The 27,572-nt window shown below is 42.5% G+C and overlaps 1 protein-coding gene across 1 annotated transcript; it reads right to left on the bottom strand.

Annotated features, from left to right (window-relative positions):
• Positions 1 to 6,652: 6,652 nt before the first annotated feature.
• EXOG (exo/endonuclease G) lies at positions 6,653 to 26,136 on the bottom strand. The gene is made up of 6 exons (XM_068175222.1): positions 25,963 to 26,136; positions 24,665 to 24,814; positions 22,940 to 23,079; positions 21,117 to 21,193; positions 17,991 to 18,105; positions 6,653 to 7,232 (listed from the first exon to the last, which is right to left on the bottom strand). Exons 1-6 carry the CDS (start codon positions 26,108 to 26,110, stop codon positions 6,771 to 6,773), a joined length of 1,092 nt encoding a protein of 363 aa, XP_068031323.1. The 5' UTR covers positions 26,111 to 26,136; the 3' UTR covers positions 6,653 to 6,770.
• Between the last annotated feature and the right edge of the window lie 1,436 nt (positions 26,137 to 27,572).

Below are 27,572 nucleotides of genomic sequence, written 5' to 3'. Positions count from 1 at the left end.
AAACCTTTTATCCCCAAGAATCCAGGTCAGAAAGAAGGGGATGAGAAGCAAGCAGCCGATGCTGCAAAGAGAAGACGCCGTCGGACGGAAGAAGGAGATTCTTCCTAAGTGAACCTTCCGGCAGAAATAGAAATTTTAACATGTTCTGAAAATGTTTGTGTTTCCTTTTTAGAGAAAACATACCGTCCACTTAATCGTGGGATGAACCCCATCCAAGTTGTCATCTTGCTAATGCTGAACAGTGTGGTAGACACATGGATCATCCCTCAGCCACGCCAAAACGTCTGGGTAACCCTGGCTCAAACACTTCAGCAGGAAAATATATGCTTGTCCACGGCAGCAGCAAAGAATCCTATGTCCACCTGTCTGGTAGGGATTCCATTGCAGGCTGGAGAGTTTCCAGCGGCCTTGGATAAACATAGGTCCAATGAAATTCCAGAATCCACTCCCCGACCTCAACAAGAGCAACAGAAGCAGGTTGAGGAGAAGAGGAGACTCTTAGGGGAGTGGTTGCGGAATTTGCCTAAGGCAGGGCAGGAACCCCAAGAATTAGAGTTATTGGGATCCTCACCTGCAGTTTACTGCATGCATTTTTCAGTCTCTCTCAAGTTTCTAACACTCATGAGTACCACGTTATAAAACAATATAGAGGAGAGTTTACTGCAAGAAGGTGGTGTCGTAACATAAGCCATATTGCAGTAGACAATCCATCACATTCTAGTCCCAAAAGTCTCCCTAAGGGATTGTTTTTGGTTTGTGGGGACAGAGCATGGGCAGGAATTCCATCTCGGCTTCTAGGAGGGCCATGTACCATAGGGCGGTTGTCTGTATTGACACCCAATCAAACTTTAATAGGGGAATGGACTCACAAGAACAAATCGGCAAATAAAATTCAAAAGAGGAGTGCAGATATTTTGGACCCAAATTGTAATGCAGATATTTTCCATTGGGCAAAGTCAAAAAGAGTTGCTGTATCCCTGTTCCTTCCGTGGGTAGCAGCAGCTAAAGCTCTAGGTGAATTGGGACATCTAGAGTGCTGGGTGGTCAAACAGGCAAATTTAACATCAACTGCCATCAGCTCCCTCCTAGAAGATGAGGAAATTACCAGACAGGCCACTCTGCAAAACCGTGCTGCTATAGATTTCCTTCTGTTACTGCACGGACACGAATGCCAGGAATTTGAAGGACTGTGCTGCATGAACCTGACTGCAAAAGCTCCAAACATCCATGCTGCCCTTCGAAACATGAACAAGATGATAGGACAAGTGAAGCAAGAAACTGAGGATTGGTTCAAAGAACTGTTTAAGGGTGGGGGAATCACGGGATGGTGGATTTCTGTATTTAGAACAATTCTGTTATTTGTAATTATCCTTTTCCTTGTAACCATAGCGTTCGGGATATTGCGTCGCGTGATTTTCAGAGCCATCACAAATCTTATTTCTACCTCACAAGTCAATCACATAGAGTTGGCAAACCTAAAAAAGCATACCTACCCCAAGGACCGTAAGTGGTGGGGAAACCCGCGCTTAGGGTCCAAATGAATCAAATGTTCTTATAACCTTTTAAAACAAAAAAGAGGGAGGTGTTGCAGTTCAGTGGGTACCCTGCAACTGGGCCCCACAGATAGGAATGTCCGAATGACCCTTAACCTTAGCTAGACCCCATTGGCTGAGTGCCAGATAGCTCCAGCCCCCCTAGACCCAGACCTAGATAAAAAACCTTCCCGCCATTGTTCGGTCTCTTTTCCTGCATACCACCAGAGAATAAACACCTGGAAAACGAGCCTCTCTCTCCTGGTTTCTGTGGCACTGCTCCTCTGAAGTCCCCAAGGCTGAGCTAGCAGAACAGTTTGGGGGGGGCTGAAAGAGGGCTCTGCCGCAAAGTGACACTTAGATTATTTTCCCTTCTAACCTAATAACTGACCCCTAAAGACCAGCAATACGGATTTTTCCATCCAATTACAAGATACCACTTAAACTCATGAAGAAGAAAGAAGAAGAGGGAATAAAAGGAACTCGAGACAACACCCTATATCCTCTATCTTGTCCCCATCTACAACATACTAAAACTCCTAAAACCTAAATTTCTCACCCAAGTGACATACTGTACTACTCTCTATAATCTATTGCACACTCTTGTGGTCTTCAGTGTATTTTGAGGCTTTGGAGACCTTCTCCATGAATGAGGGTCAAAGTCAGTGCTTCCCTGGGAGTGAGAGCCCCTCAGGGCATACAGAGAAATATTCCCCTCGCCTTGGATTTCCACACTTCACCAGGCTGGCAAAGGTTAAACACGTAAAGAGACCCAGGTGCTACAGTACCAGAGGTGCCACTGCTCTTCAAGCTGCCTCCAAAAAGCCCCTCCCTCTTCCTCTGCTGTCCTCTGCTTTACCCACCTGGCTGGCCCTGCCTGGGGAAGCATCTTTAGAACAGCTTCACCGTGGAGGCCTCCCACCAAAACCAGACAAAGCAAGGTTGCTGTACTTCCACAAGCCCACTCCACCCACCAGCACGGATGACAAAGACACCTGGCAGGCAGGAGACTTTCAAATCCTCTGGGGCTGACACGGCTGTGTCTCCAGTGAGCAGCCCCAAGGACAGCACGGCTCTAGCTGCCCAGTTTGGCAGGAATTGTACAAACTGGGAGTTTCCACCAGTCCCTGACCCAAATAAAACAAGGCTGTAAAAACACATCTGTTTGGACACCTCACTAAACCGGGTGGTGCACTGGAAGAAGCATGGAATCATAAAATTGCTGAGGAAGAAATCCTCAGGTTTCTGGTTATCTTGGTGTATCTTCTGCCCTTCCAATTGTTGCCTGGTATATCCAGTACACATCACCTTATCAAGCAAGAAACTGTTTCTCCACAGTTTAGTGCAGCACTCAACACAATTAGCAAAGATCCATCTTTAAAACCACAGGACAAATTGAAAATTGCTCAGAAATAAACCAACCACACAAAAAATTAAAAGGAGAACTTTTAATTCTACCCCCCCTCTCCCCACCCAATTCAGTTTATAGATGTAAATCAACAGCACTGCAAGACATCAGTGGAGGGTTAAATCCTCAGTTAATTCCCCACCTAGAATGAAATTCGTGAAGAAGCCGGAGACAAATTTGTCTGTAGCAGATACACAACTTGGGTGGTCAATGTGAATGCACTTCCAGCCATTACTGTCAAAACCCTCATCTAGGAAAAATCATTAGCTTCATACTGCACATGATATAATGCTTCAATATAATGCTTGAAGCAGCTCATTTTAAACGGGTATTTCAGTATCACAAAGAGAAATACAGTTGTTACGGGCCAGAGACACTCGAGCCATGTCCCCCATCATTTTTGTCTGCCGGGGCTGACGCTGTGGAAGGAGTCTGCCCTCAAAAGGCCAAACACTAAAGCGCACCGAGCGCAGCCCAAAGTCCAGGAGCCCAGCAGCCGCTCCTCCCGGCATTCCCTTTCCCATCTGCCTCTTATCTCCCACCACCTTCACCCTGATTCCAGCCCAGCAGACATCAAGAGCAGCCAGCCAGGAGAATATCAGAAAATCACTGTTATCGGTCTGCGGACAGCTTAGCTGTCAACTTTCCTCTGTGATTTAGTTATTTATCTTCTAAAACAAACATACAAGAACAGTGGAAGCACAAATTTCTCCATTTCCAGGACTCCTGCTGTTCAGCTGCAGCACAGAGTTTCGCACTGTCACTACAGATGCACATGATTAATTGTGCCACAGGAATGACAGATGGACATGGACACCAGCACCGTTCTCACGGACGCTGAATCAATTACTCACAGAGGTGGCTCAGACAAGTGTGTAAAGCCTCACCCCTTTGCTATTACCCATCTTGTATTTCCTACTGTAAAGAAAGCACATTTTTTTTGCTCCATGCCAGACTCCACAGTTAATTGAGATCAGGAAAGCAGCAGGAGGGGAGCAGGTGAATGTTCTCTTTGGCACGGAGCAGCTCTGGAAGAGGTTTCACGGTTCACCACCTGCTGCCGCCCTCCGAGGGGAGCTGAGGAACACCAACCATGCTCAGACGGGGCTGAAAATGATCCCGGGAGTCCAGGCCATGCTGTAAGCCACAAGGCATGGAAATTATGGTAATTGGGGCTCGCAGGAATCCAAGGGGGCATGTAAGGCCTGAAGAGGTTCCCTTAGGGAGCAGCTGTCTCCACAGCAGGACTCCACAGGAATGCACTCAGTGCTTCTGCTGCTGTCAAAGTGGTGAGCTGTCAGCAGCAAGGGATGGTACCTGGAGCTCCTCACATACACCTGAAGCTCCTCATGCACACCTGGAGTTCCTCACGCACACCTGGAGCTCCTCACATACAGCTGGAGCTCCTCACACACATCTGGAGCTCCTCACGCACATCTGGAGCTCTTCACACACCCCTAGAGCTCCTCATATATCCCTGGAGCTCCTCACATACAGCTGGAGCTCCTCACACACATCTGGAGCTCCTCACACACTCCTGGAGCTCCTCAGACACTCCTGAAGCTCCTCACATATCCCTGGAGCTCCTCACAAACACCTGGAGCTCCTCACACACATCTGGAGTTCCTCACACACCCCTGGAGCTCCTCACACACTCCTGGAGCTCCTCACAAACACCTGGAGCTCCTCACACATCCCTGGAGCCTCTCACATATCCCTGGAGCTCCTCACAAACACCTGGAGCTCCTCACAAACATCTGGAGTTCCTCACATACCCCTGGAGCTCCTCACACATCCCTGGAGCCTCTCACATATCCCTGGAGCTCCTCACACACCCCTAGAGCTCCTCACATATATCTGGAGCTCCTCACAAACATCTGGAGCTCCTCACGCACATCTGGAACTCCTCACATACATCTGGAGCTCCTCACGCACATCTGGAACTCCTCACGCACACATGGCACTGTCCCAAGGCAGGTTTTGCTATGGATGGACACGGATCTGTAGCACTGAGATCTGCTTCAGCCATCCACGGGCATGTGAGCACCACAGGGGAGATGTGTAACCTCTCAGCTGAAAGGAAGGTGGAAGGCTGAATTAAAAAACGTAAATAATTGAAATCATGGGGAAAAAGAGAGTGCAAAGGGCAATGAACCTGTTTCAAAGGGTGACACCATAGCAGTACCCAAAGGCTGCTTGGACTCCAGTGAAACACTCACTGGACCACCAAGAAGCACGTGAAAAATCTGGCATTTTGTTATTCCAGGCAACCCCCCCGTTCCCAACATCTCCCACATTCTGCAAAGGGAAATGTGGCTTCTTGTTTTGCACTTTGCTACTTTTGTTACATCTGACAGGATTTACAACCACAATTCTGGGCTAAAATCAAAATGAGCAAACATTTTGTCAGGATTTCACACAATTTCCCTCTAATTCATGTAAGCAGTAGGCTTTTATGATGTCCTTAGCTAGTGACACTTCTCTGGATTTAAATGTCTGGATTTTGAGTACATGTTCTTGGCAAACACAAAAGTGTCATGGGAACCATGGCTTGTTTTATGAAGTGATCTGCTTTGGGATACTGCAACTGAGCAGAGAAGAGGGAAACTAGAGAGTTCTTAGAACCTCCAGCTGATGATTCACAGCATCCAAATAATGCTCCTGATTCATCCTTTATGAAAACAGCCCCATTCAGCCAGGCACTACATGACCCTTCTTTCATGTGAAAATAGGAAGGTGTTTTTATGGCACAAACTCCAAATGTCTATTAATCCTCACCATCAAAAAAATTTCTAAGTATTTCCAGATTTTATTCTTTCTTTCCAGATGTAAGATGTCAGAGGATACAAGTCACAGTAAGTTGCACAAATAAAGTATGAAACTAATGAAAAAAAACCTCAGTCTTCCAAGTAGGTGCAAATCTGATAAACATCAGTTGCCACTGAAAAAGGAAGTGCATTTTCAGTCAATATACAAAAGTTTTGTTGCACACTTTATAGTCCAAAGGCAGATGTTGAGGAAAAAGCCAGTGACTACGACAACCAAAAAGGAAGTAATGCTCACCTCTGAAATCAAATAATATGCAAGAAAACATGTTTATCCAAACTTAGTGGTGAAAATTAAATATTAAGCTTACATTAATTTGTGAAAACCCAAACTACACTGGTAGGCACTTGATTAAACTTTAGTTTTATTGGGGTTTTCTTACCAAAAAATCACAGAATTATATATGATGAAGTAAGTTTGCTGCAAAAGATAACAATTGTGAGCTCCTGACATGCTGAAGTATTCAAAGCACACAAGATCAGGAGAGGTTTTGGTTAATACAACTAAGGGAAGACCAGACTGTCTTACATGTCTCTAATAAAAGAGTGTTGCATTAAATATTTTTTAATTAATTTTCAAAATATTCCAGAAAGTACAATTGCTTCTACAGCACTGCAGTGAGATTTGCAGGTGGAATTCCATTTAAACATGCTCCAGCTGTACTCCCAAGGTGTCTACTGTCTATTTTTGTGATATTCCTAGAAGGGATTCCACACAAACCCTAAGTCTGACGTGCCAGGTGGAAAATAGCACAAAGCCTTTCCTGGAGGTCCAGTGATCTACTCAGGCCAGAAAGGGGTCATTTACATTTCCCACGTCTAAGCAGCGCAGCAAACCACGTGTTTGCATCACGTTACACAAGAATGAGCATTATTCCAAGCCCATCAGCTTCCAAATATTTCTTTATTGTTTTCACAACTCAAAAAAGGATGATTCAAGGAGCTCTCGTCTTCGTGCTTGCCTTCAGTTCCCCTTTCCAAAAACCCAAACAACTTCCTGAATACTCAGCCAGCTCTCCCCTCTCTAGTTGCTACCGGTTTTTCCTGCAGCAATTCTTCCTCCTTCTTCCTGTAAAGCTTTAGGAGATACTCATCAGGCTCAATTCCTGCCTCCTGTAACTCTGCCATGGCTTTCTCCAGCCGGTGCAGTGTCCGGGCGCTCTGCACTTTGCGGGCAGTGATGTACAGAGTGAATTCCTTGAAGCCCATCAGCTTGCAGGTATCCACCTCACAGATATTTTTAACGTCTTTGGTCTTGTCCACCTGGGGGAAGAAAACTAAACCTGACATTCTTTCCAGGTCTTCAACGCTGACTTGGAATTCAGCGAGCTGATGGCTGAAGCCTATGGGATTGTTTGGCACCACGAATGCCCCCAGCACCAGGGGCTCTGAGGACGTTCTGCTCCGCCTGGCGAGGATCACCTTGTACAGGTGGGATGGCACAGCCACATCATCCTTTCCAATTACCTGCCAAAATGAAAGGGCTGTTACAGATAAAAAATCATAGCATTGTTTTGCTTGGAAAAGATCGTTAAAATTATCAAGTGCAATCCAGCACTGCCAAGACCACCTCTAAACCATGTCCCTAAGCACCACATCTTCATGTTCCCTCTCTCTGGAGCTCCCCTCCTTTGTGTAACTACAATAACTTAGATTATAACATACAATAAAAGTTCCTGACCTGACAGTTCCAAATCATAGAGGTTTTAATATACATTTCAAATCAACTCTAAGTTACTGACTTTTATTTTTTTTCTCTATTACCCACACCCAGGTAGCATTTAAAAGCTACTTTACCTAAGTAAGCATTTTTTTGAGGAGATCCAGATATAAAGTACATTCAGTGACTCGGTATCTTCTTGGAAGAGAAGCCTATCCAAAGAAAATGCACCTATTTCGTCCATAAATTCCCTACAATCCAACTTCAGTGCTCATACATGTTGAGTTTCCTCCTGTGTCACTCAGACCAGGATCCAGGGATTTAAGGGGAGGCCCAAGAGTGAAGGATCAGGACTGTTAAAGCTTCACACTTTAAAGTGCATAAAGTCTCAGAATCTCACCCCACCCTGTGCCAGGGATAACTCCAAGTGAATGCACCTATTGATGGCAAACGTAATCTCTCCGGGACTCGAAAAGTTATGCTCATGCATGCACTGAATTAGGCTTTTTTGTTTCTTTCCTATTGCTGAACTGAATCTGTCATCTTCAGAGAGTGTAACAGGCTCACACATGGAAAATCTGAGTTTTGCATAACCCTTCTGTAAGTACCCTTCTCAAATCCATGCTTTTATTCTAATTGCAACAGAAGAAAAAGATGCAGATCCCTTACAAAAACTACAAAGACATTTTATACTGTATATAAAATCCAGTAATTTGGTGCTGTTTCCAGGATTTGCAATACCTGCAAAAGCAAAGACTGATTGTTTTGAATTTTTGACAGCTTTTGTTAGATACAGTTAAAATACCATTTCAGGGAAAGCAGGTATTTATCACATTAATTGAAAGTGTCAACAGTTCAGACATGCCTTGTCCACTCATATATTGAGTATAACTCAATCACATAATAAACACTTCCTATGCACACTTTTTTCTGATTATGCAGCCCTTCTGCAAATGAAAATACATTTTTAAAATTAAATTTTGCCTGTGGCTATTGAACGAAGATTCATGTTGGTCTATTTCAATATTAATTAAATTTGAGTTACAAATTCTTTCAGTGATTTGTGTCCTCTACCTCTGTTGCCAGTTTTTTAAATGACTGGTCCTAAAGTATTATTGGTTAGACCAAAACCAGAGAAAGTACCTTCAAGAGAAAGGGAAAACTCTGATAAATTTTTTTCATGTTTTGTGCAATAACATAGAAGAAACATTACTCCTGTGTCTGGAAAACACATGCTCTTAGATTTCTTTACTGTGTTCTAAAATACCTCCCTCCCTTGCCCTAAATGAGGCTATTTTATAGTTTTGCAGTAGTTTAAACTTTTTTGATTGCTTGGGTTTTTTCAGGGGGTGGGGTTTTGCGTGGGTTTGTTCTTATTGTGGGTTTTTTTGTTTGGTTGGGTTGGGTTTTGGTTTTTTGAGGGGTGGTTGGATTATTTGGCTTTTGTTTTCTTACAAAAATTGTCATGGTTATGCCACCAACCTTCTCCCAGGTAATACTCTGCCTAGACATCAAACAGTCACTGAAACTGGCTAAGGAATGAAAGCCTTATGCCAAATCTTCTCTCCCTTTCAATGATGACAGATGTGTTGATAGGGAAATGAGAGCTCCTGAGTGTCAAAGCACTTTGCATTTGGCATTCTGTGGATGTGAAACCAGAGCTACACCTCCCCAGGACCAGTACCATAAATAATCAAAACTGACTGATGCACAGGTAATGCTCAAATGCACTAAAAGCAGTGCAGCAACACACTGCTGGATCTGGTGAGTTAACACTGAGTTACAAAATGAATGGTGCTGGGAGCTTTAACCTATTGGAGATCAGTGGCAATCGAGCTGGGCAGTATCTGCAAAATACTGGGAGTGAGAGGGAGGGAGCCAAGAAAATCCCTGAAGGGGACAGTAAGGAGTTCATATTTCCATATTCACCCAAGGGCATCCAGTGATGACACTGCCAAAGGCAGTAGGCTGGGGCTCCTTTTCTCCCCTGGAGCAGGGAGCTTGCAGAGCCTGCACTGCAATCCCACCTCCTGCACATTCCTAGGGCAGGGAGGAAGGTGAGGAAGAGGAGGAAGATGCTGTAGCCTCCTGAGAGAAGGCAGTAGTGAGGCTAAAGCCCAGTCCTCAGTGTCTCTCTGGGCCAACAATCCCCTGACCTGCAGCATTCCTGCGCAGTATGGCCTTTTCCAGGCCTCTTTGCACACTTTTCCCATTACAAATCCATGGATATGTACCAGGTCCTCCTCAGCTCAGCTCCTTCCTTCTCCACACCTCCCACTCACATCCACATCCCGGCATCCTCGCTCTGCTGCATAAAAGACCAGAGGAAGGGCGAGCACACAGATGGAGCTGCACAAGGATCTCCAATTAGTGGGGGTACACGGAATATGTAAAACAAACAGGTGAAGGCATGTGGAGCGAGCTGAGGGAACTGGGGATTGAGGCTGAGGGCTGAGTGGGTGGATAAAGAGGCTGGGGAATGAATAGAGCTGCACACAAAACAGTTAGGTATGAGATGGAAATGCTGAATGCCTGAAGTGGGTGTTAAGGGAAAACAGACCCGGTGCTTATGTAATATTATGCAAATATATATATTCTATGCAAAATAATGCACATTTATGCACAGTATGGGCACCTAGAAAGAGAGAGGAGAAGAAACAGAGAGGACTAGTTCAAAATGAAGGAAGGGCTGGCCTTTTGAGAAACGTAGATCTGAATTCAATTCCAAACATGGAATGGTCAGGTATGTAATTTACGTAGCATTTCAGTTCCATGTACACTCTCTTTTGAGAATTTAAATAAAATTTAAGTAGTGCACAGGTTTCATACCAATTTCTCTGAACAGCAGCAAACTACTACTGCAATAACTTCACCGAGTGTTCATAGTGTTAAAGCAGATAAAACCATCTTCAGGTGCCCAAACTGGCAGTGTCCACAGGTGTCCCTTCCTAATTCAAAACAGGGTATAAAAGTTCTATCCCCAGCTAATTCTGCTGGAGAGCACCATCCATCAAAGGGCAATGCCTGATTTCTCTGACAGACTAAATATGCATGACTAAGAATAAAAGTCTTTTTCTGCAGTTTAACACTTATGTGCACCATGCACAGGATGCATCACCAGTAATTTCTGCAGTGTGACCTAATGATTTCTGTTAAAAAAGGAAATGGAGGTCTGGAGCATGGCAAAATATCTCCATCATTACTCCCTGTAATATCCCACATTTTGCTGGTTTATGTGAGTGAATAGAGAAGCTGCAGAGAAATGTTTCCATAGAGTTGCCCCCCGCCCCCCCCACCAACTCAACTGCCAGAGAAAGAAGTGTGACACTGCAAAAGTGAAATTTGGAATAGAAGAAAGAGGTAGGAAAAACAAACTCCACAATTCCATTTCCTATTGCCACCTAGAGGATTTTCCTCCTAAACTTCAGCAGCCTCAATCACTATCCAGATCTGCACCATCCCATTTATCTCAGTGCTTTCCCTGGCAGAGGCAGAGAGCATATGCTCCTATTGTAACAGGTTGGAAAATGGTTCAACATTATCCATGCACAGATGCTGACTTTGATTTGTGCCTGTCTATCCACAGGCAGCAGATGATCTTTCAGAAATCAAGGCCTGAAACAGCTCTCTGTCCCAGCTGGAGAAGAAGAGCAGTTTTTTAAGAGTATTTGTGATTCTAAAAAGAATTTTGTGCTCCAATACAAGCAAGAAAATATAGCAATTGCCTGTTGAAATCACTGCTGTCCCACATGCTTTCACACCATGTTGGTAACAGCCCACAAGGCAAATTTTTGTGCAATCCTTTGAAAATCCCCATTTTGCTATTGCTATAAAATTTTGCTTAATCTTCCGAATTTTCAACAGGCTCATGAAACATGAAAAAAAAAGGCACTCAAGCTAAAAGCCTTCTTTTTATAGCATTAAATATATTTCTTTCCCATCATCATTTGGAAAACCAACGTGAAATTTCAGAGGCTTTGCTGTCTTTATCAGTTCAATGTAAAAATGTGCATTGCCCTAAATTTTTGCAACTACTTATTCCTTTCAGTTTTGTTTCGTTTCTTTGACTGAACTCGTACCTCCTAATAATGGAACATTATCATAATGTCATTTTCAGAGCAGTGCTTATTATTTTTCTATCATTACTGACATTGTTACTAACATTCCTCAAGTGTGTGTGAATTTGTTATTCTTCTCAAAGCCCAATTAAACATGGACAGCTGCCATGAGGGCAGGCCATTAAAATGTGTGCAATTCCTGACATTCAGAATTGTTTACATATCACTAAAACAACCAATGTGTTGGTAAGCAGTTGTAAAAGAAACCTAAAGAGCTCTCAGGGACAGATAAGGGCAGAACATTTCTTAAACCTGAGAGAATTCAGAGAGCTTTGATAAATCCAGTCTCACAGCCAAATCATTGGATGAGGATTTGTTTTAAGCTTGGCTCTCCTCCCAATTTTGGCCAAATCCTGTTCTTGACTGCAGATTTTAAAAACAGAGGAAGCAAATTTGATAATACCTGTGGAGTCCTTAAATATCAAAATAATTAATGAAGACATTTGCTAATGGCATCAACAGTAAGCTTAAGTATCTGGCATTAACTAATGCCACCTTCATGGTGGTAATCAGATAAATTACAAGGCAGTCCCTAAAAATGTCAGTTTGGAGTTTATGAGATAGAAAACTCCAAGAACAGGTGAAAAGGAATATAAGAAGTCTAATGGCAGAACAGCTGAGATTATATGAGAAGAAAACAGAGCGATACAGCGTGGAACTTCTAAACACAAACTAATGTTATCAAATTTTAATTTTTCACTGGACTTGTTACAGCTTCCCAGACTGCAAAAAAAATTATCTTCCACTGCAAGGGCACGGAACATTTTTAAAAGAAAAGTCTCCTGAATCCAAAAGTGGAATTTTGCCACCTAGTGACCAGAAACTGAAAATCCACCGTGCACAGAATCAGCAGAAGGGACTAAGGAGCCCTTCATCAGCGAGAGCCAGCTCTGGATTGTCAATTATCCATGACTCCCTCAGAACCTGGCAAATAGAAATCACTCTCAATCATGTCTTAACCACCAGCACCCACTGCAGAGTCCTTGCATCGGATGGTACCACCATCAAATACTTAAAAATGTCAGCTCCAGAAATTCCCTAGACACTCCAGTAGCTGTTTCTTCACTCTCTGTGAAATTCTAACCTGAGTTTAGAACCGAGGCAGAACTGCAAACAGAACTGTCTGAAAAGAAGCACACCTAGCTCCCGTGACAGAGTCCTTCCCCCTCCACCTGGCAGTAGCAAAATTAACACTTCCATCACATTTCTTGGTGGACAGAATTCAAGGAATCATTCCTGTCCCCCAAGCATGATACTGACCAGATCCATCAGTTCTTTCACTGTAGGTATAACATCATTCCTGCTCATGTGACCCCACATGACAACAGTGAGTTTGACAACCCAGAGCTTTGTTATAATTTGATACTGAATTCTGTATAGGAACAGACTTTCTGGCAGTACAAAACATTCCATTTACTATCAGTGTAACTTTATTTACTCAATCATTGTGACAGCATTAACTGCCTCCACTCAAGTTCCTTCTGGCTTTGTTAGGCAGCAATGATTCTGCCAAGTGTTTTTTTCCCCAATATTTGAGAGAGCTCTGTCAGATGGCACTGAGAAGAACTGAGGAGTGTGAAGGCAGACCTAGCAACACACAAACCAGAAAACACTACAGATAAAAATCATAGTAACAATCTGCACAGCCAAACACTCCAAAATGCAAATGTATGTACTTCAGGAAAATTTAATTTGTTATGGCTGGTCTGATTGCTATTGCCAAATCATTTGGCAATCCTAAAAAGGGAAGGAAAAAAAGAAAATAGATGGAAAAAAAAAACCCCTCTGTTCCTGAATACAGTTATGACATTAAAAGACAGATGTCCTAACCCCTTTTTATTTTTCTTTAATAAAGAGGTTATGCATATATATCATGTAGGTAACAAACTGTATTTACATGATGACAGACTACTGCTTCCACAGAATTCACTTAGACTAACTTAAACAAGAATCCACCACAGTCCTTAACACCCCTCTTCCTGTAACAGCATAACCTTCAGGATGGGTACAGTGCTAAATAACAGCAATCCCAATTGACCTCTCCTGCACCTTCAGTGTCTCTTCTCCTCCCCCTTTAACCCAGTGTCTAGTCCATTCTTTTGTACCTCACATCTAAATTTAGGCCTGACAGAGCTCTGCTGGTTGACACCAGCTGATCTAAGACTGAACCTTTTCCATAATGTTTATGGGACACCTATAATGGACCTGCATCCAGTAGGAATCTCTGTAACCTTGGGACCACTTGGAGCAGCCAACAAACAAGGAATAATTCCCAGGTTTATTTCCTCCTTTAACAAGCATTCCTTCCCCTATAGTATCTCAGTAGCAGACAACCTCTACTAGTTCTGAAAGTTAACTGGGTAAAACCATAAAGTATCATCTCGTATTTGAGACAGCAATTTGTCTCCCAGTAATTTGTCACAGAAAGAGATGACAACTGTACCTTCTGGAATGGTTATTGTGCCTCTCTGGCCCAGCCTGGTGATTAAATTTAGAAAATTAAACAGCAAACATGATTCCAGTATGAATCTCGTGTATCAGTAAAAAGTACATTAAAATGTCTTTTTCAAACAACAAACAAAATGTTATCTAAACTGTATTTTCATTTGCCAGCCACAGCTAATTCTTCTTAAATTAGCATTCACTGGGATGGCCTTGGGAATGGGGAGGGTGGAGCACTGAGCATGATGTAGTAAATTATTGCAAAATTTGTATTTGAAACTCCAAATCTGCTGACAGAGGAAAATCACTAAAGTGACAATCACTGGTTAGCAGTAATGTATAAAACAAGACAATGTCATTTTGATTTGATCTGGACAAAGATGAAAAACCTGCATCTGCCTCTCCAATGACACAGAACAGATTTTTCCTGTTGGCATTCTATTCTACATATATTCTCAAAATATGTTTTTCAGATACCAAGCACGATCATCAGTCTACTCTTTGCAATAAAAATCTCCGCTGGAGACAGATGAAATGACAGAACATATCTGAGGATATCACAAGTTCAGCCAATAGACAGAACAATGCTAGCATCTAAGGAGTTCAAGGTTAATTCCCTTTCTGGAATTAAAGAGCAAATGGTACCAGAGTCCAAGCAGGACTGGGAACAAAGCCATGACTGATGCTCTGTTTCTCCTCTATAGTGATCTAAAAATAACCTTTTTGGATGTTTGATGAGAAAAACACTAGCATGTAAAACCATGGATACATATTTCACCACTCCTTTAGCCAAAAACAAGGAAACTAAGATTGAAGAGAGGATCTGAAACAAATCAATGCAGACACATTCACTGTAGCACTTCAGTGTTTTCCTTTTTTCCTTTTCACAGCTCTGTCTGAGAGAGCAAAAACATTAGAGAGGAGCTGAGCCTTAACAGTGGCATTGGCAGATTACAGGTTGTGAGTTTCAGCACTCTGGTGTGTACTGCAGCACTTCTCCTTGAACAGCACGGACAAAGGAAAGGACATCTTCTCACATCAGCTTCTCAAGCCCAAACAATGAAGACTAAAACCCCTTTCAGTCTGAAGTAATTTGTGTGAACTCTACTGAGTTCATTCTGAAAGACAGCTAAGAGATTCCTTCCCTTCACAACCATTAATGTTCTTCCTTTAGGGGTAGAATCCCAGACTACCAAAATCAATGGCAATGACTGCAATTATATCTAAGGTTTGTATTTGAAAAGAACTTCTCTTCAGTGCTTTGACATGTTGTGTTTCCTCCTCTAAGTGTATGTGTTCATAAAAGAAAAAACAAACAAATAAACCAAACACACCCCTCTACTCTGACATCTCTCTCCTCAAAGTACAACTGCAATGCAAAGCACAAAAACTTAAGCTATGAACAAATTTCAAAATAAAAGAACCCCAACATTCTCTGCCTGTATTTATTTAGAGGACTCAAATCAAACAATCTAATACTTTAAACAAACAAACAAAAACCCCAGAGAATCATTATTTTACTTTTCCCACCTGGAGACACCATTATCTGAACTTAAGTAAAAATCAATTTACATAATGACTCTTACTGCAGGAAGCTGAGTAAAAGAATTTATGAATGTGAAAAAGTGGTGACAAACAAACAAGAACACCATTACTTCACCATTTTCAATCCCACACTGAACTTCAGTTCACAGTGAGACCAAAACTGGTAAAACGTTCCTAAAAGATCTGTGTTGTCATCAAACCCAAAGATGATGAAGACAAAAGACAAGAACTGAATGAGATCACAAGCACAACAATGTGGGCATTTTGTGCCACTATTATGTCACCAATGTATCCAGGTATCAAGTTATTTTGAATAAAGCCAGTAAGATGCAGTGTCTGCTCTGATTTTTATCTGTGGAATACTAAAATTTACATTTCAAAACCAAGACTGAGAATGACAATCATTTTTCAGAAAATGCAATCTTCCTCTTCTAAGTAAACACTTTCTCTAGAGAAGAATGGGAGAGAGACGCGTTCAGAGCAAGATTAAAGTGAAGCCATTGATAGATGCAGTTGATAAATGATTTAAGTTCTTCCTGGAAATGATTTCCACTTATAAAATGTTCAAGTCAGCTCAGGATTTTTAATTCTTTGCTATGTAAGACGAATATATATTTTTAAGGATGAAAAATAAATGCAATACCCTGACAGCTACAAGGCAGCAAATCCCAGCAAACCATGAGTAAGCCTGGAGAACTCTGTACCATTCTGAGTGACAGGAAGCCAAATGCTCAGCTGAAGATTGTTGAGAGGGAACATCTCCCTCCTGCTCCCAGCTGTGTGCTTCGGGACATATCTCATGCCATCACCAGGAAGCACTGGACTACTCTGTGTGCTGCCTCAATCTTTCTACAGCAGTACAAAACCAGCCCAGTAAACCCAGTATGGATGGTTTGCTATTGCACTGGGTAATCAAGCACTCTGTGGAAGGCTCTGACAGTCATCAGTGCTGGCAGACAAAAGAAAGGCAGAGGAAGGCTTGGAAAGTAGAAGGGGCAATGGTGAAGTGAGCACCCGTGGGTGGCACAGGATGATTGCCAACCTAAAGCTGGCTTTGCTGCTAATTTATCATCTGGCATTGGTCATACCCCTTAAGCATGGCTTATTTATCCACTTGAAAAATGAGCACAGCCTGCACCTCTCTCACAAAGACGTGGTGAGAGCTGAAGTTTGGAACTGCCACTAAACATGAAGAAGGTAACTTATTACTACTGCACTTTCATATGCATAACTCCCCCCAAAAATAACAAACCCAAATCCAAGCTGTGATTTTGTGACAGTCAAGGTTTGACATGTGTGGCTGGGGACATAAGGGACAGTTTCTCAAGAAGTAAAAAGGTAAAAGCAAATGGGAAAAATCATATTCTGTCATGACTGAGTTCCAAGTTCAATCAAAAGTCAGCTGTGTATTTATAAAGGAGAAATAGTGCCTAACTCTTACTGCTAAACAAGTCAGTGTTGAGAGCTGAACATCTCTCCCTTCTGTGCCTCTCCCATCCCTGTGAAATATGGGGTTGTTTCAGCAAACTCATCCATTGCTCCTCAGAGAACTGGTTGGAAGCTGAATAGCTCACAAGCTGAAGCTGCAGTTGATCCAACTACTTATTTTCAAGGAAAAGTGTTTTTTTTTTCAAGAGGTGCAAAATGCAGCATTTATTATTTGCATTAGGCCAGCTTTCATCTACAACTGCAAATAGCAATAATATCTCATTGCAGTGGGGGCAGAAGGTAACGCTCCCTTGAATAACTTACCATGCTCAAATCTTACAGATCTCTGAACACAACCCTACTAAGATTAATTCTGGGTAAGCAACAATAAATTCACTTCTCAACTTCATAGCCTGTCCCATCTGTCTGTCAGTGATGGTTTCTACAGACTGTGCATGATGAATCTTCAGAGTATTTTAAGCAGGTAATAAAAAGAAGGGGCTAAAAGAAGGGGAGTATCAGTACCATTGACACTGCACTTGAGTGAAGTCTTCCAAGTGACTCTGGCATGCTCAGAATCTCAGCTGCAAGGCCTCATCCAAGAGATGCCTATGGTGTAGCAGCAAACAACTGCTTGTGAAATTTACAGAGCACTGACACTCCAATATCCTGTAGAGTTTTGAGAGACCCATCCTACCCTGGCACTCCACTGTTTCTAAAGCACATGAAGAAACTGATCAAATAGATGCCTCTGCATTAGCAAACCCCACTGACTCTGACTAGATAAACAGTTCTACTGCTGACTGTGGACTTGAAATAGATCTCTGTAAATAAACAAATTATTTTAAAATTATGCTTTTTCAAGTACAGGCAAGATGTAACCCTTCTGCTAATCTTGTCCCAACAAGTATTGCACATTTTTATACATTTTGCCTGTATTAAGATGCTCAGCTTTTGTTTTATTAAGTTATGATATCTATTTTAAATAAATAAGTACTACTGCACTATTATCCCAGCAACATATATACATACCTGATAAGTAACACTCTTCTTTCCATCACCATCTGTTTGAGGCAAGGTAAGAGGTCCAGAAACAACCCAAACATCTTCAAATCTCTCAGTCAATTCCCGACAGTACATTTCCATTCTGGAACATATTTGTCAGATAGGGAAAAGTCAGCTGGGAAGATTTAATCTTTGAGACACACTATGAAGGGAAGGGTGAACTACTGACAGGGAGCATTTTTCCAGATTCATCTGAGTGATTCACAAGCCAAAGAAGGTAAAATGTAGGCCAAGTCCTGCTTCCCATTTGTCCTCTGTAAATAAGGTTCATTCATTTACAGATAGACATGTGTGGCTGCACACGTCTGAAAATGGTTTCTGCAGCCTTAGCACATGTCTGAATAGCTGAGTTCTCTACTTACTCCCACACTTGACACTAGAAATATACTGTTGGTGGTCACTTGGGATTAGATAAATAGAATTGTTCCAAGCAGCAAGTTGAGGCATTTTTACTTTGAAAGGTTTCATATTATTGGATTTGTGAGTTTATTCCCAAGGAATCAAAGTCCTGCAACACAGCATTTCTGTAGTTCCAGTTTCTGTTTGCCATTTCCACTAACTCTACTGTGTTTTTTTACAGATATAAAACTGTTCAAAAATAAAGTAGTAACTCCAGGAATACTACCATATTTTTGCTTTTTAAACTGATTCAGTTTACAGCACATAATATTTCTCAAATAAGAAGGTTCCTGTATCACACCTATTTTACAGAAAACCAAAGATTAACAAGGCCAGGTTGGATGGGCTCTTGAGCAATCTGATCCAGGGGAAGGTGTCTCTGTCCATGGCAGCGGGTTGGAACTAGGTTATATTTAAAGTTCCTTCTAATCCAAATAATTCTATGAATATAGCACATCTTTGATCTAACAGGCCAACTGTTACAGAAATCAAATACAGTGAGCAGGCATTGGTCCTCTACAAAGGCAAGAGCTGCACTTCACACAAATGGACATACAGAGTATAAAACAGATTATCCCAGCTAACCTGGCTGCCGCTGAAAGGGGGAGGTTGCACCCCCTTCACTAATTCCTGTTCCTTACATTTTTCCCTTGGGCCACTTGAACATTCTTTATCTGCCAACAACCCTGAACAAAACTAGGGTTTTTTTTGCTTTTGTGTTGGGTTAGTGAGTTAAATCACCAAGAATGAGCCACACAAATGAGAATGAGCAAAAATGAGCCCTTTCTTCATGTGATACACCAAAACATTGACTACAAGTGAATTCTTTTCCTACTGTTCATCAGCTTTTCCTCCAAGCAGACCAGCTCCTCAGGCTGTCTCATGGCAGGGAAATACAAACACTACCTGGAAAGAATGGGAATAAATGCAGCTAGGGAGCAAACTGCTTTTGGTGGTGGGAGGGACAGAAGTCAGATTACAGTGACCATGAAATCAAAACCATGACACTCAAAACAAGACAGAAACAGTTAAATATCAGTTGAAAGAGAATGAGGGATACTAAGGTGGAGTTAGAGCACACCATGGAGCCAGTCCAGCAGTGTATTATTAACAGCTTGCTGGATGATTATGGTTCTGCTCTACCCTTTCCTATTGTTCCCCTTGTCTGTCCCATCTGACCATTCCTAATCCATCTTCCATGTTGGTTCTAGAAATCACCTCATGAGTTGATCCAATCTTCCAACATGGCAGAAACATAACCAAGCAAAACAAAACGAGAATCAGTTTTTTACTGGGCTGGCAAATGAAACTGACTCACCACAATCAGGCTACTACCAAAGCTGGAACTGGGAAACCAGCAAAAACACAAGGCAGCAGAGCAAACAACTCTTTAGAAAACAACAGACACTTATACTAACTAAGCTGCATTGTCTGCCTGCACCTCAGAACACAAGTCAAGAAGCAAGTAACTAAAACAAGAGAATATTGAAACTAGGAAAGGATGCAACACATGTGAAATACGGTATCCTTAAAAATATTTATTATTAAAGAAAACACTGACAAAAAAAAGTGGTATCGCTGCTTTTCATGCATTTAAATTCTGGGAACAGGGTGCTGGGGTTGGGGAAAAGTGGCAATAATTGCTTAAATTGCAGGGTTGATAGTGCCAGAGGAAATTTTCAAATGCTCCCCATGATTTCCTGATTAGGCAGAAATCCTGCTTAGGGGAAACAAAGAGGGTTTTCTTACCTTGAATTGATACAAATGCCTAGCTTTGGTATAAGGAAAATTTATGCTCAAACACTTGAGTTATTAAAAAAAGAAAAAAAAACCCTCTTAAAATGTTGTGGCATTTTATTTTTCTATAAAACAGTATAACCTTACTGAATGGCTCATCTGATTTAATACACATTCTTGTAAAACAGGAAAGCAATGTGCAGATGAATGATGATGCAGTTTTGATGGACTTTTATTACAACACTGTATATAATTTTGCTGACCTTCCCTTGAGTGAACCTTGAGAGATCTATCATTTTCCTCTCCTGTTTCTGAGCCTTCACACTCTCTAAATCCTATGCAAGAAGCACTGGATGAATGCTATGTTCTCTGCTCAAAGGAAAGGAAGAATAAATTCTTACCTGAAGCATGTTTAAATTTATCAACCACTCCACCTCAAAGTCAATCCAGTCAGCACTCACAAGTGGCAGAGACCCTGCCTGACTGCTCCTTGGGAGCCAGGACCTGAAGGAACACCTCAGACCTGAAGAGTGATGGCTCAGTGGGGAGCGCTCAGTTCTCCAATTCAAAGGGAACCAACATCCACACACAGACATGGGAATACTCTCACACTGCAAGTGCTTCTTTAAGGAAGATCTAAACCCTCTCCTTGCTTCTGCTCAAACTTTCTTAAGCACAGTTAAGCCTGGTACTTTTACTTCACATCTGCCAGAAGAAATTATTTTGTCTATTTTAAATAAATGTCCTTGACAGTTTGACTGAATGAAGAACTGAAGTAGTCACTATACTGTTCTTTCACTGAGAGAACTGAGCTGCCTTTCATTTCAGAGAAAGCTCCTACGACCTCTACAGATACACTGCTCTAAAATATGTGAAGAACCTTTAAAAATAAAGCATTTTTGATTTATGCTGCTGCCTGGTATTTTTCACTTAGTTTACGTACAAGTAATTTCTCACCTGTTCCAAAACCCAGCATTATTTTCATAATTCTGAGGCACAATGTTAGACAGATAAAACGTTTCAGCCATAGCTCTCTGCATAGAGAAAGAAAATACTGTAATTTCACTGAGACATTCATAAGCTGAAGACAGATTTTAGCAGTTTGTGGATCAGAATCCCATTTCTAGTTTAGTTTTAACATCTATTAACACAGAAAATCAGAAAAGCCTAAGTCAAAACACCTACAAAATTATTTAGGATTAAGAGGTGCACAACTGAGGTGAAACCTTGCAAAGTTATCTATTATTTTTTTCCTGGCAGAAACAGCATGAGAATGTCCAGCTCTAGAGGCACAGGAATTACTATCACCCAGTGTCATTTTGGTAATGTCTTTGAAAGCAACTAGTCATTTTTCATTTTGAATGGGAAGGACATTTTCAAGCATGCTTTTCATTTATTTGACTGCTTAATGGGTAACTTTTTCTTTCCTTTACAAGAAAAAGTTTTATTAGATATACTCATCAATATTTTACACATACATAACATAAAGGCAATGAAATGATTTATGAGACCATAATGGTCAAACATCCATATATCTGCTTAATTTCATCTTGTAGAAGTGTCATAAACATCTCTGAACAGAAGCTTACATACCTCCAGAGGTGAAGGACCTGGTGATAAATCACTAGACATACACATGGAAATACAGAGAGAAAAAATTCCAAGATCTTAATCCAGAATTTTCACAGGTCCTGTATTTGTCAATATTTTTCACATACTACTATTGCAAGGTGATGGGACTGACAGAACTCTTCAGGATAATGAGCAAACACTACCTCCACGAATTAGACTGCGAAATACAATTTTTATAATCCTATATTTGAAAGACTGTATCATCTCACTGCATTTCAAACCAGGTCCAGGATTTCTGTGCACAGGGAGCTGACCAGCAAAAATACCCCAGATATCAGAAATAAATTACAACAAAGACATTTCCAATAGAAATAAAACTACTGATTCTTTCATTTACCACATGCCACTGTGCTGTCACTCCAGCCCACTGAATACTATCTGCCTGGAGAAATACAAATTCAGACTGCTTCTTAATTAACAAATTGCTGCATTAGGCACATTTCACAAGAGGATCCAATAAATTCAAGGCTGCTTTGTAAGTCAGCCAAGGCATTAAGGCATGCTTCTCTTACAGCTTGAATAAATGGCAGGTGAAGACATTTTATAGACTGAAAGAACTGTGGCAAAAGGGTCTAATTTACCTCATACACATTGCAAGGAAGGAAAAAGCCTTTTAAATCATCCAGGCAATCCCCTTGTCAATACAGAACAGTACTTAACAGCATCTTTGCTGTGCCCAATCTAGCCTTAAATATCTCAGCAGCTGTTGGCCACAATGACATCATTGTCCCTGTCTCCCTTTAACTGAGCTTTGAAGACATGCAGGGTTTTCTCGGTGAAGGTTATCATCTTCATTTTACAGGTAGACAATGTGACATGCAAAAGGCTGAGAAAACTTGCTTAACACCACGCTGTTCAAGACATCATCTCTGCCAAACAAGCTGATGTAGGTGTGATTTAATGAAGAGAGGTATGTCATCAGAGCATGCACCTGATTTAGATGCCTGAAGCAGACTGTGAGAGCATCCTACACTGCTCAGTCATGAATAGACCCTGTAACTCCATATCCAGCTCTGTGCATCAATAATGACATCACGCTCCACCTCAAAACAAACTGCAAAAGGAACACTGCACATTACTTCTAAGGGTCTGCTGACCCTTTCCAGCCGATAAGCACAAATTAAAAAGATGGGAGAAAAAAGTCCTACTGTTGAAAATTTGTTATCTCCTGCTGGTGCCATGTGTCCTCGCGACCATCCACTGCCAAGGTAGTCTTCATTGACAGCACTGAACATGAGAGGGATGTTAGGGTCTGGTCTGAATTTACAGTGCCTTCGATCTGCATCACCTGAAGAACAACACACTAAATGGTCAGATTATCAGGAAACCATCATAATCACGAGACAAAAAGATCTCATTCTGCCATATCTTGCCAGACGACCCATGCTTAAGAATTCCGTAGATTAATTTGAATTCTGTACATCTCATTTACAGGTAATGTTAATTTCTTTCTGCAATGTGTTTTAAATATTTAAGTTCTTGCTTGCCAATAAAATATATGGGGTTTTGCATCATGACTTTTCAGTCTTCCCCAAACAAAACAGATCTGCCTCAAATCTCAATTCGAGTAGCTACAGACATGAATCAGAACTGAATGCCTCAAGATGCTTAATTTCAACTTGCAAGTTAGTTGCATCTGATAATTTGGAAAGCATTTTAACAATTCAGCTGTTAAGGCCCACTTGAAAGTAAGCCTGAAATTAATATTTTCTTCTCAGAAAGAAGGGGGATCAATGATGCTACTTAGGGGTTGGTCATAATGTTTTCAAGATCTTGCTTTTAATTCTGAAAGGTAATTTGAAGACAGTGATTTAGATACATTTAGAGGGCTATTGCTTTCATAAAGCATTTTACAGATACATGGTTACCTCCATTACTAATAATCTGCCTTATAAAAACTGAACTAATGCTATAAACTTAATTTACAATGACTGTATACCACTCATATTTCGTTCACCACTGACAGCAAAAAATCACTGAGCCTCTGTCTTGCATAAAGAACAGGGGAGAGAGTATGAGAACTGTATCAGAGTAAATAATGGCTGCAGTGAGGAGGTAATGCCCCACCTAGCTCTGAACGATTGTTGATGCCCTTTGCTCAGTTTTTATCTGACAAATGGACATTCTCCTCCCATTCTGAGCAAATCTCTAAGATCTGTACGTTAAAAGCTCTGCCTACCACTGACATAAACTGGACCTCAGAACTAACTCCACTGCTAAGGAAGCAGGATCCATTTTTATGCACTCCAGCAACTTTGCAGATCCAAATCAAGTAAGGAAAGGTTAATTTTCATTGTTTCATCTTCTCTCCATTCCTGTTATAAAAACTCAAGTTGAGCTTCCCTCCCTGAGATCACTATAGGACTTTTCTCCCTGACTGCTCCAGGGTGCACCTTCTGTGAGCAGCAAAGGTCATTCAGAGCATCACAAATGTAAGGAGATAAATGTTGCATACAGGTAGAGATATTATAAAAGAAAGCCCTTATAAAATATGGTTTAGGCCCTGCTACTGTAGCTAAGCTAGCAGTTACCTTGTAACTTCCCATGTGAAAAAATCATAAGAAAGTCAGTTAGCACAACAATCTATTCTGGTAACAGAACCCTCCACACCTGCAAAAACATAAAGTCTGTCCCATGGGAATCAGTGAACAAAATATGTAAACTATGCAGGAGTAGAGAAATTTGATGGACATGTAAAATGCCATTTACTAACCAATGAACTGAGTGGCAAGAAAGTTATGAACCAATTAAGAGTTATACATGAGGTCTTGAAAACTGTATAAAAATGGGCTGTAACATTAAAGATTGGCTTTTCTGCATGAAGAACCTGAGTCCTGTCTGCTTATTACTGCAACAAATAAACATCTACATACCCAGCATCTTTTGTTTTGAAATGTGTTCAATCACCCATCTAGGCACCCGTTTTGCCTGGTCATAAGACAGTGCATGATTTGTGTAACATCTGGTCTCTGTTCCAGCCTCAGGAAATCCATATCTTTCCAGCAGAGCCTCTTCTATTGGTTCTAAGGAAAAAATAAACAGAAAACCATCCAAAGATGAAATGTGATAATAAATGGGACACTAAAAAAAAAATCTCAGTGGGTGTAAACCTACTGAATAGGGAATTACTTGAGGTTACAGCTACAATTAAGACCTAAAATATATTAAGAGAGCTATACAGTGAAACTCTCATCTGCCAAAATAGTTGTGGTTCTCATCATGTTTTAACATGAGGATCTCAGCTCTAGGACTAAGTCACCTAACTACTCTAATGCCTACAGAAGGCAGAAGAAAAACTATGAGACGTTTTCTTTCCACAGAAGAAAAGCTCTCAGATGTGTTGGGACAAATCAGGCAACAAGGAGTTACAGACACAGGAGATCAACACATAAATTTCACCCTTTGGAGCTGAAAATCAAATTCCTCACAAACTGAGATTTACAAGTTGGGCACAAGCAAGTCCTGCCCTCTCTGGGAACGCTTACATTCTGCTCAACGAATGAAAGCTTCTCTGAATTTTCATTATTTTTGCAAGCAATATTTTTTTCTCACGGAGGAATATTTACATCCATCTTACTGTCTTGTTCATTCTCCAGCCATCTGTCCAACAGCAACTCATGTTTTTAGAGCCATTCTTCCTCTGTTTTCCAACAATCCGGTAGTTTTAAAGCCTTGAGGCTGTGGAGAAAACCATTCACTCCCTCAGGTGCCCCAAACATCTCTTCCCGCACCTGAACCCCACCAGACCCCAGACTTGATAAACGAGCCTCGGCTCATGCAGGGCAGCAACAGCTGAAATTTAGTTATGGTCTGACCCGAAATGAGTGTTTAAAACGAAATGCCCATTCCTCTCCTGCCACCAACACTCTGCCGTGAGCAGGTGCAGAGGGAAGCACTGTTAACTACAAGCTACAGCCCAGCATCCCCAAGTAACCTCCTCCCCACTCAGCCCGCCGCAGGTACGAAGGTACCCCACGATCTCCCGGCAGAATTTGGGCATTCAGGGAATGGGAGAAGGAGGGAAAAGGCGCTTCTGAGGGGAAGGAAAGAGTTTAGGGGACAGAAGCGACTGTGGGGAGCGGGGCTGCGGGACCCGGGACCGCGCTGAACCGGCCGCTCCCGCCTCGCCGGGCCGCCCGCCCGCGCGGTCCCCACCGCCCGCGGCTCTTACCCTGTGCTGGGGCCCGCCCGGGGCCCGGCTCCGGCTGGCTCTGGCTGCGGAGGAGCCGCCACGTAGCCCAGCAGGACGACGCGGCCCCGGCCGCGGCCCCGCAGACGAAGCCGCCGAGGAAGCGGCGGTGGCGGCGCAAGGCCGCCATGGCGGCGGGAGGGCAGGGGAAGGGAAGGGAAGGGGAGGGGAGGGGCGGGCGCGGCCCCGCAGCGCCCCCTCACGGCACAGCCCCGAGGGCGCCATGGCGGCGGGAGGGGAGGGGAAGGGAAGGGAAGGGAAGGGAAGGGAAGGGAAGGGAAGGGAAGGGAAGGGAAGGGAAGGGAAGGGAAGGGAAGGGAAGGGAAGGGAAGGGAAGGGAAGGGAAGGGAAGGGAAGGGAAGGGAAGGGAAGGGCGCGGCCCCGCAGCGCCCCCTCACGGCACAGCCCCGAGGGCGCCATGGCGGCATCGCCTCGGGGCGGGGACCCCGCGTGAGGGGGATGAGCCCGGCGGGCTTTCCCCGACAGCTGTGGGAAAAGGGAGTTCCTTCACGGGGACTGCAGGGACTGTAGTGGCTACACTGCCCCCATGCAGCTTGGCTGGGGGAGACCAGCCTGGGCTCCAAGGGCAAAGGATCACTGAATCATAGGATCCTAGAACGGTTTGGGTCAGAAAGGAGCTTTAAACTCTTTAGCTGGAGAGAAAAGATCACCTCTCTTATGAGGAGAGACTGCAGGAGCTCGGTCTGTTCAGTCTAGAGAAGACTGAGAGAAGATCTCATTAATACATTTAAATATCTCAAAGGTGGGTACCAAGAGGACGGTGCTGGAGTCTTCAGTGATGCTCAGCGACTGGATGAGGAGCAATGGCCACAAAGTAAAAGAAGTTTCACCTCAACATGAGGAAGAACTTCTTTACACCGAGGGTGGCAGAGCACTGGAACAGGGAGGTCACAGTTTTGCCTCTCTGGAAACATGCCAAACCCACCTGGACACATTCCTGTGTCACCTGCTCCAGGCGATGCTGCCTTGGCAGGAGGGTTGGACTGGGTGATGTCCAGAGGACCCTTCCATCCCAAACAATTCAGTGATTCTGTGACAGTGCAGCCCCTCAGCAATGACCAGGGACATCTTCAACCAGACCAGTTGCTCAGAGCCCTGTCCAAGCTGACCTTGAATGTTTCCAGGGATGGGGCATCCACCACCTCTCTGGGCAACCTGTGCCAGTACCTCACCACCCTCATTGTAAAACATTTCTTCCTTATATATAATTTAAATCAATCCAAAGTCCTCCAAAAAAACAAATCCTCTTTTGGTTTTAAACCATTCCTCCTTGTCCTATTGCAACAGGATGCTTGTCCTCATCTTTCTTACAAAGTCCCCTTTAGGGGCTGGAAGGTCACCAGAAGATCTCTCCAGAACCGTATCTTCTCCAGGCTGAACAAGAAGACTGTGGTATGGGGTTGGCTTCAGTCGATATAGGGTGATGTTACATTGGGCTTCTTTTCAGTAAAACTACCAGCCTGATTATTACTATTTTTCCCTCCCAAATGCCTGATAATGTTCATATTTGCCTCATATCCATCCAAACTAAGCGTTTTCAACCCAGCACCAAGCCAGAGGCATTTTTTTCT

This window comes from Anomalospiza imberbis, chromosome 1 (assembly GCF_031753505.1).
Source record: "Anomalospiza imberbis isolate Cuckoo-Finch-1a 21T00152 chromosome 1, ASM3175350v1, whole genome shotgun sequence".
Lineage (NCBI taxonomy): Eukaryota > Metazoa > Chordata > Aves > Passeriformes > Viduidae > Anomalospiza > Anomalospiza imberbis.
The sequence above is the reverse complement of the archived record's forward strand: the minus strand, read 5'-3'. Positions and strand labels throughout refer to the sequence as shown.

Coding starts and splice junctions, on each gene's coding strand:
- EXOG (XM_068175222.1), bottom strand. CDS start 26,110: ATGGCGGCCTTGCGCCGCCACCGCCGCTTCCTCGGCGGCTTCGTCTGC. Junction 24,815..25,962: donor CGGGCGGGCCCCAGCACAGG/GTAAGAGCCGCG, acceptor TTTTTTCCTTAG/AACCAATAGAAGAGGCTCTG. Junction 23,080..24,664: donor TTCAAAACAAAAGATGCTGG/GTATGTAGATGT, acceptor GTTGTTCTTCAG/GTGATGCAGATCGAAGGCAC.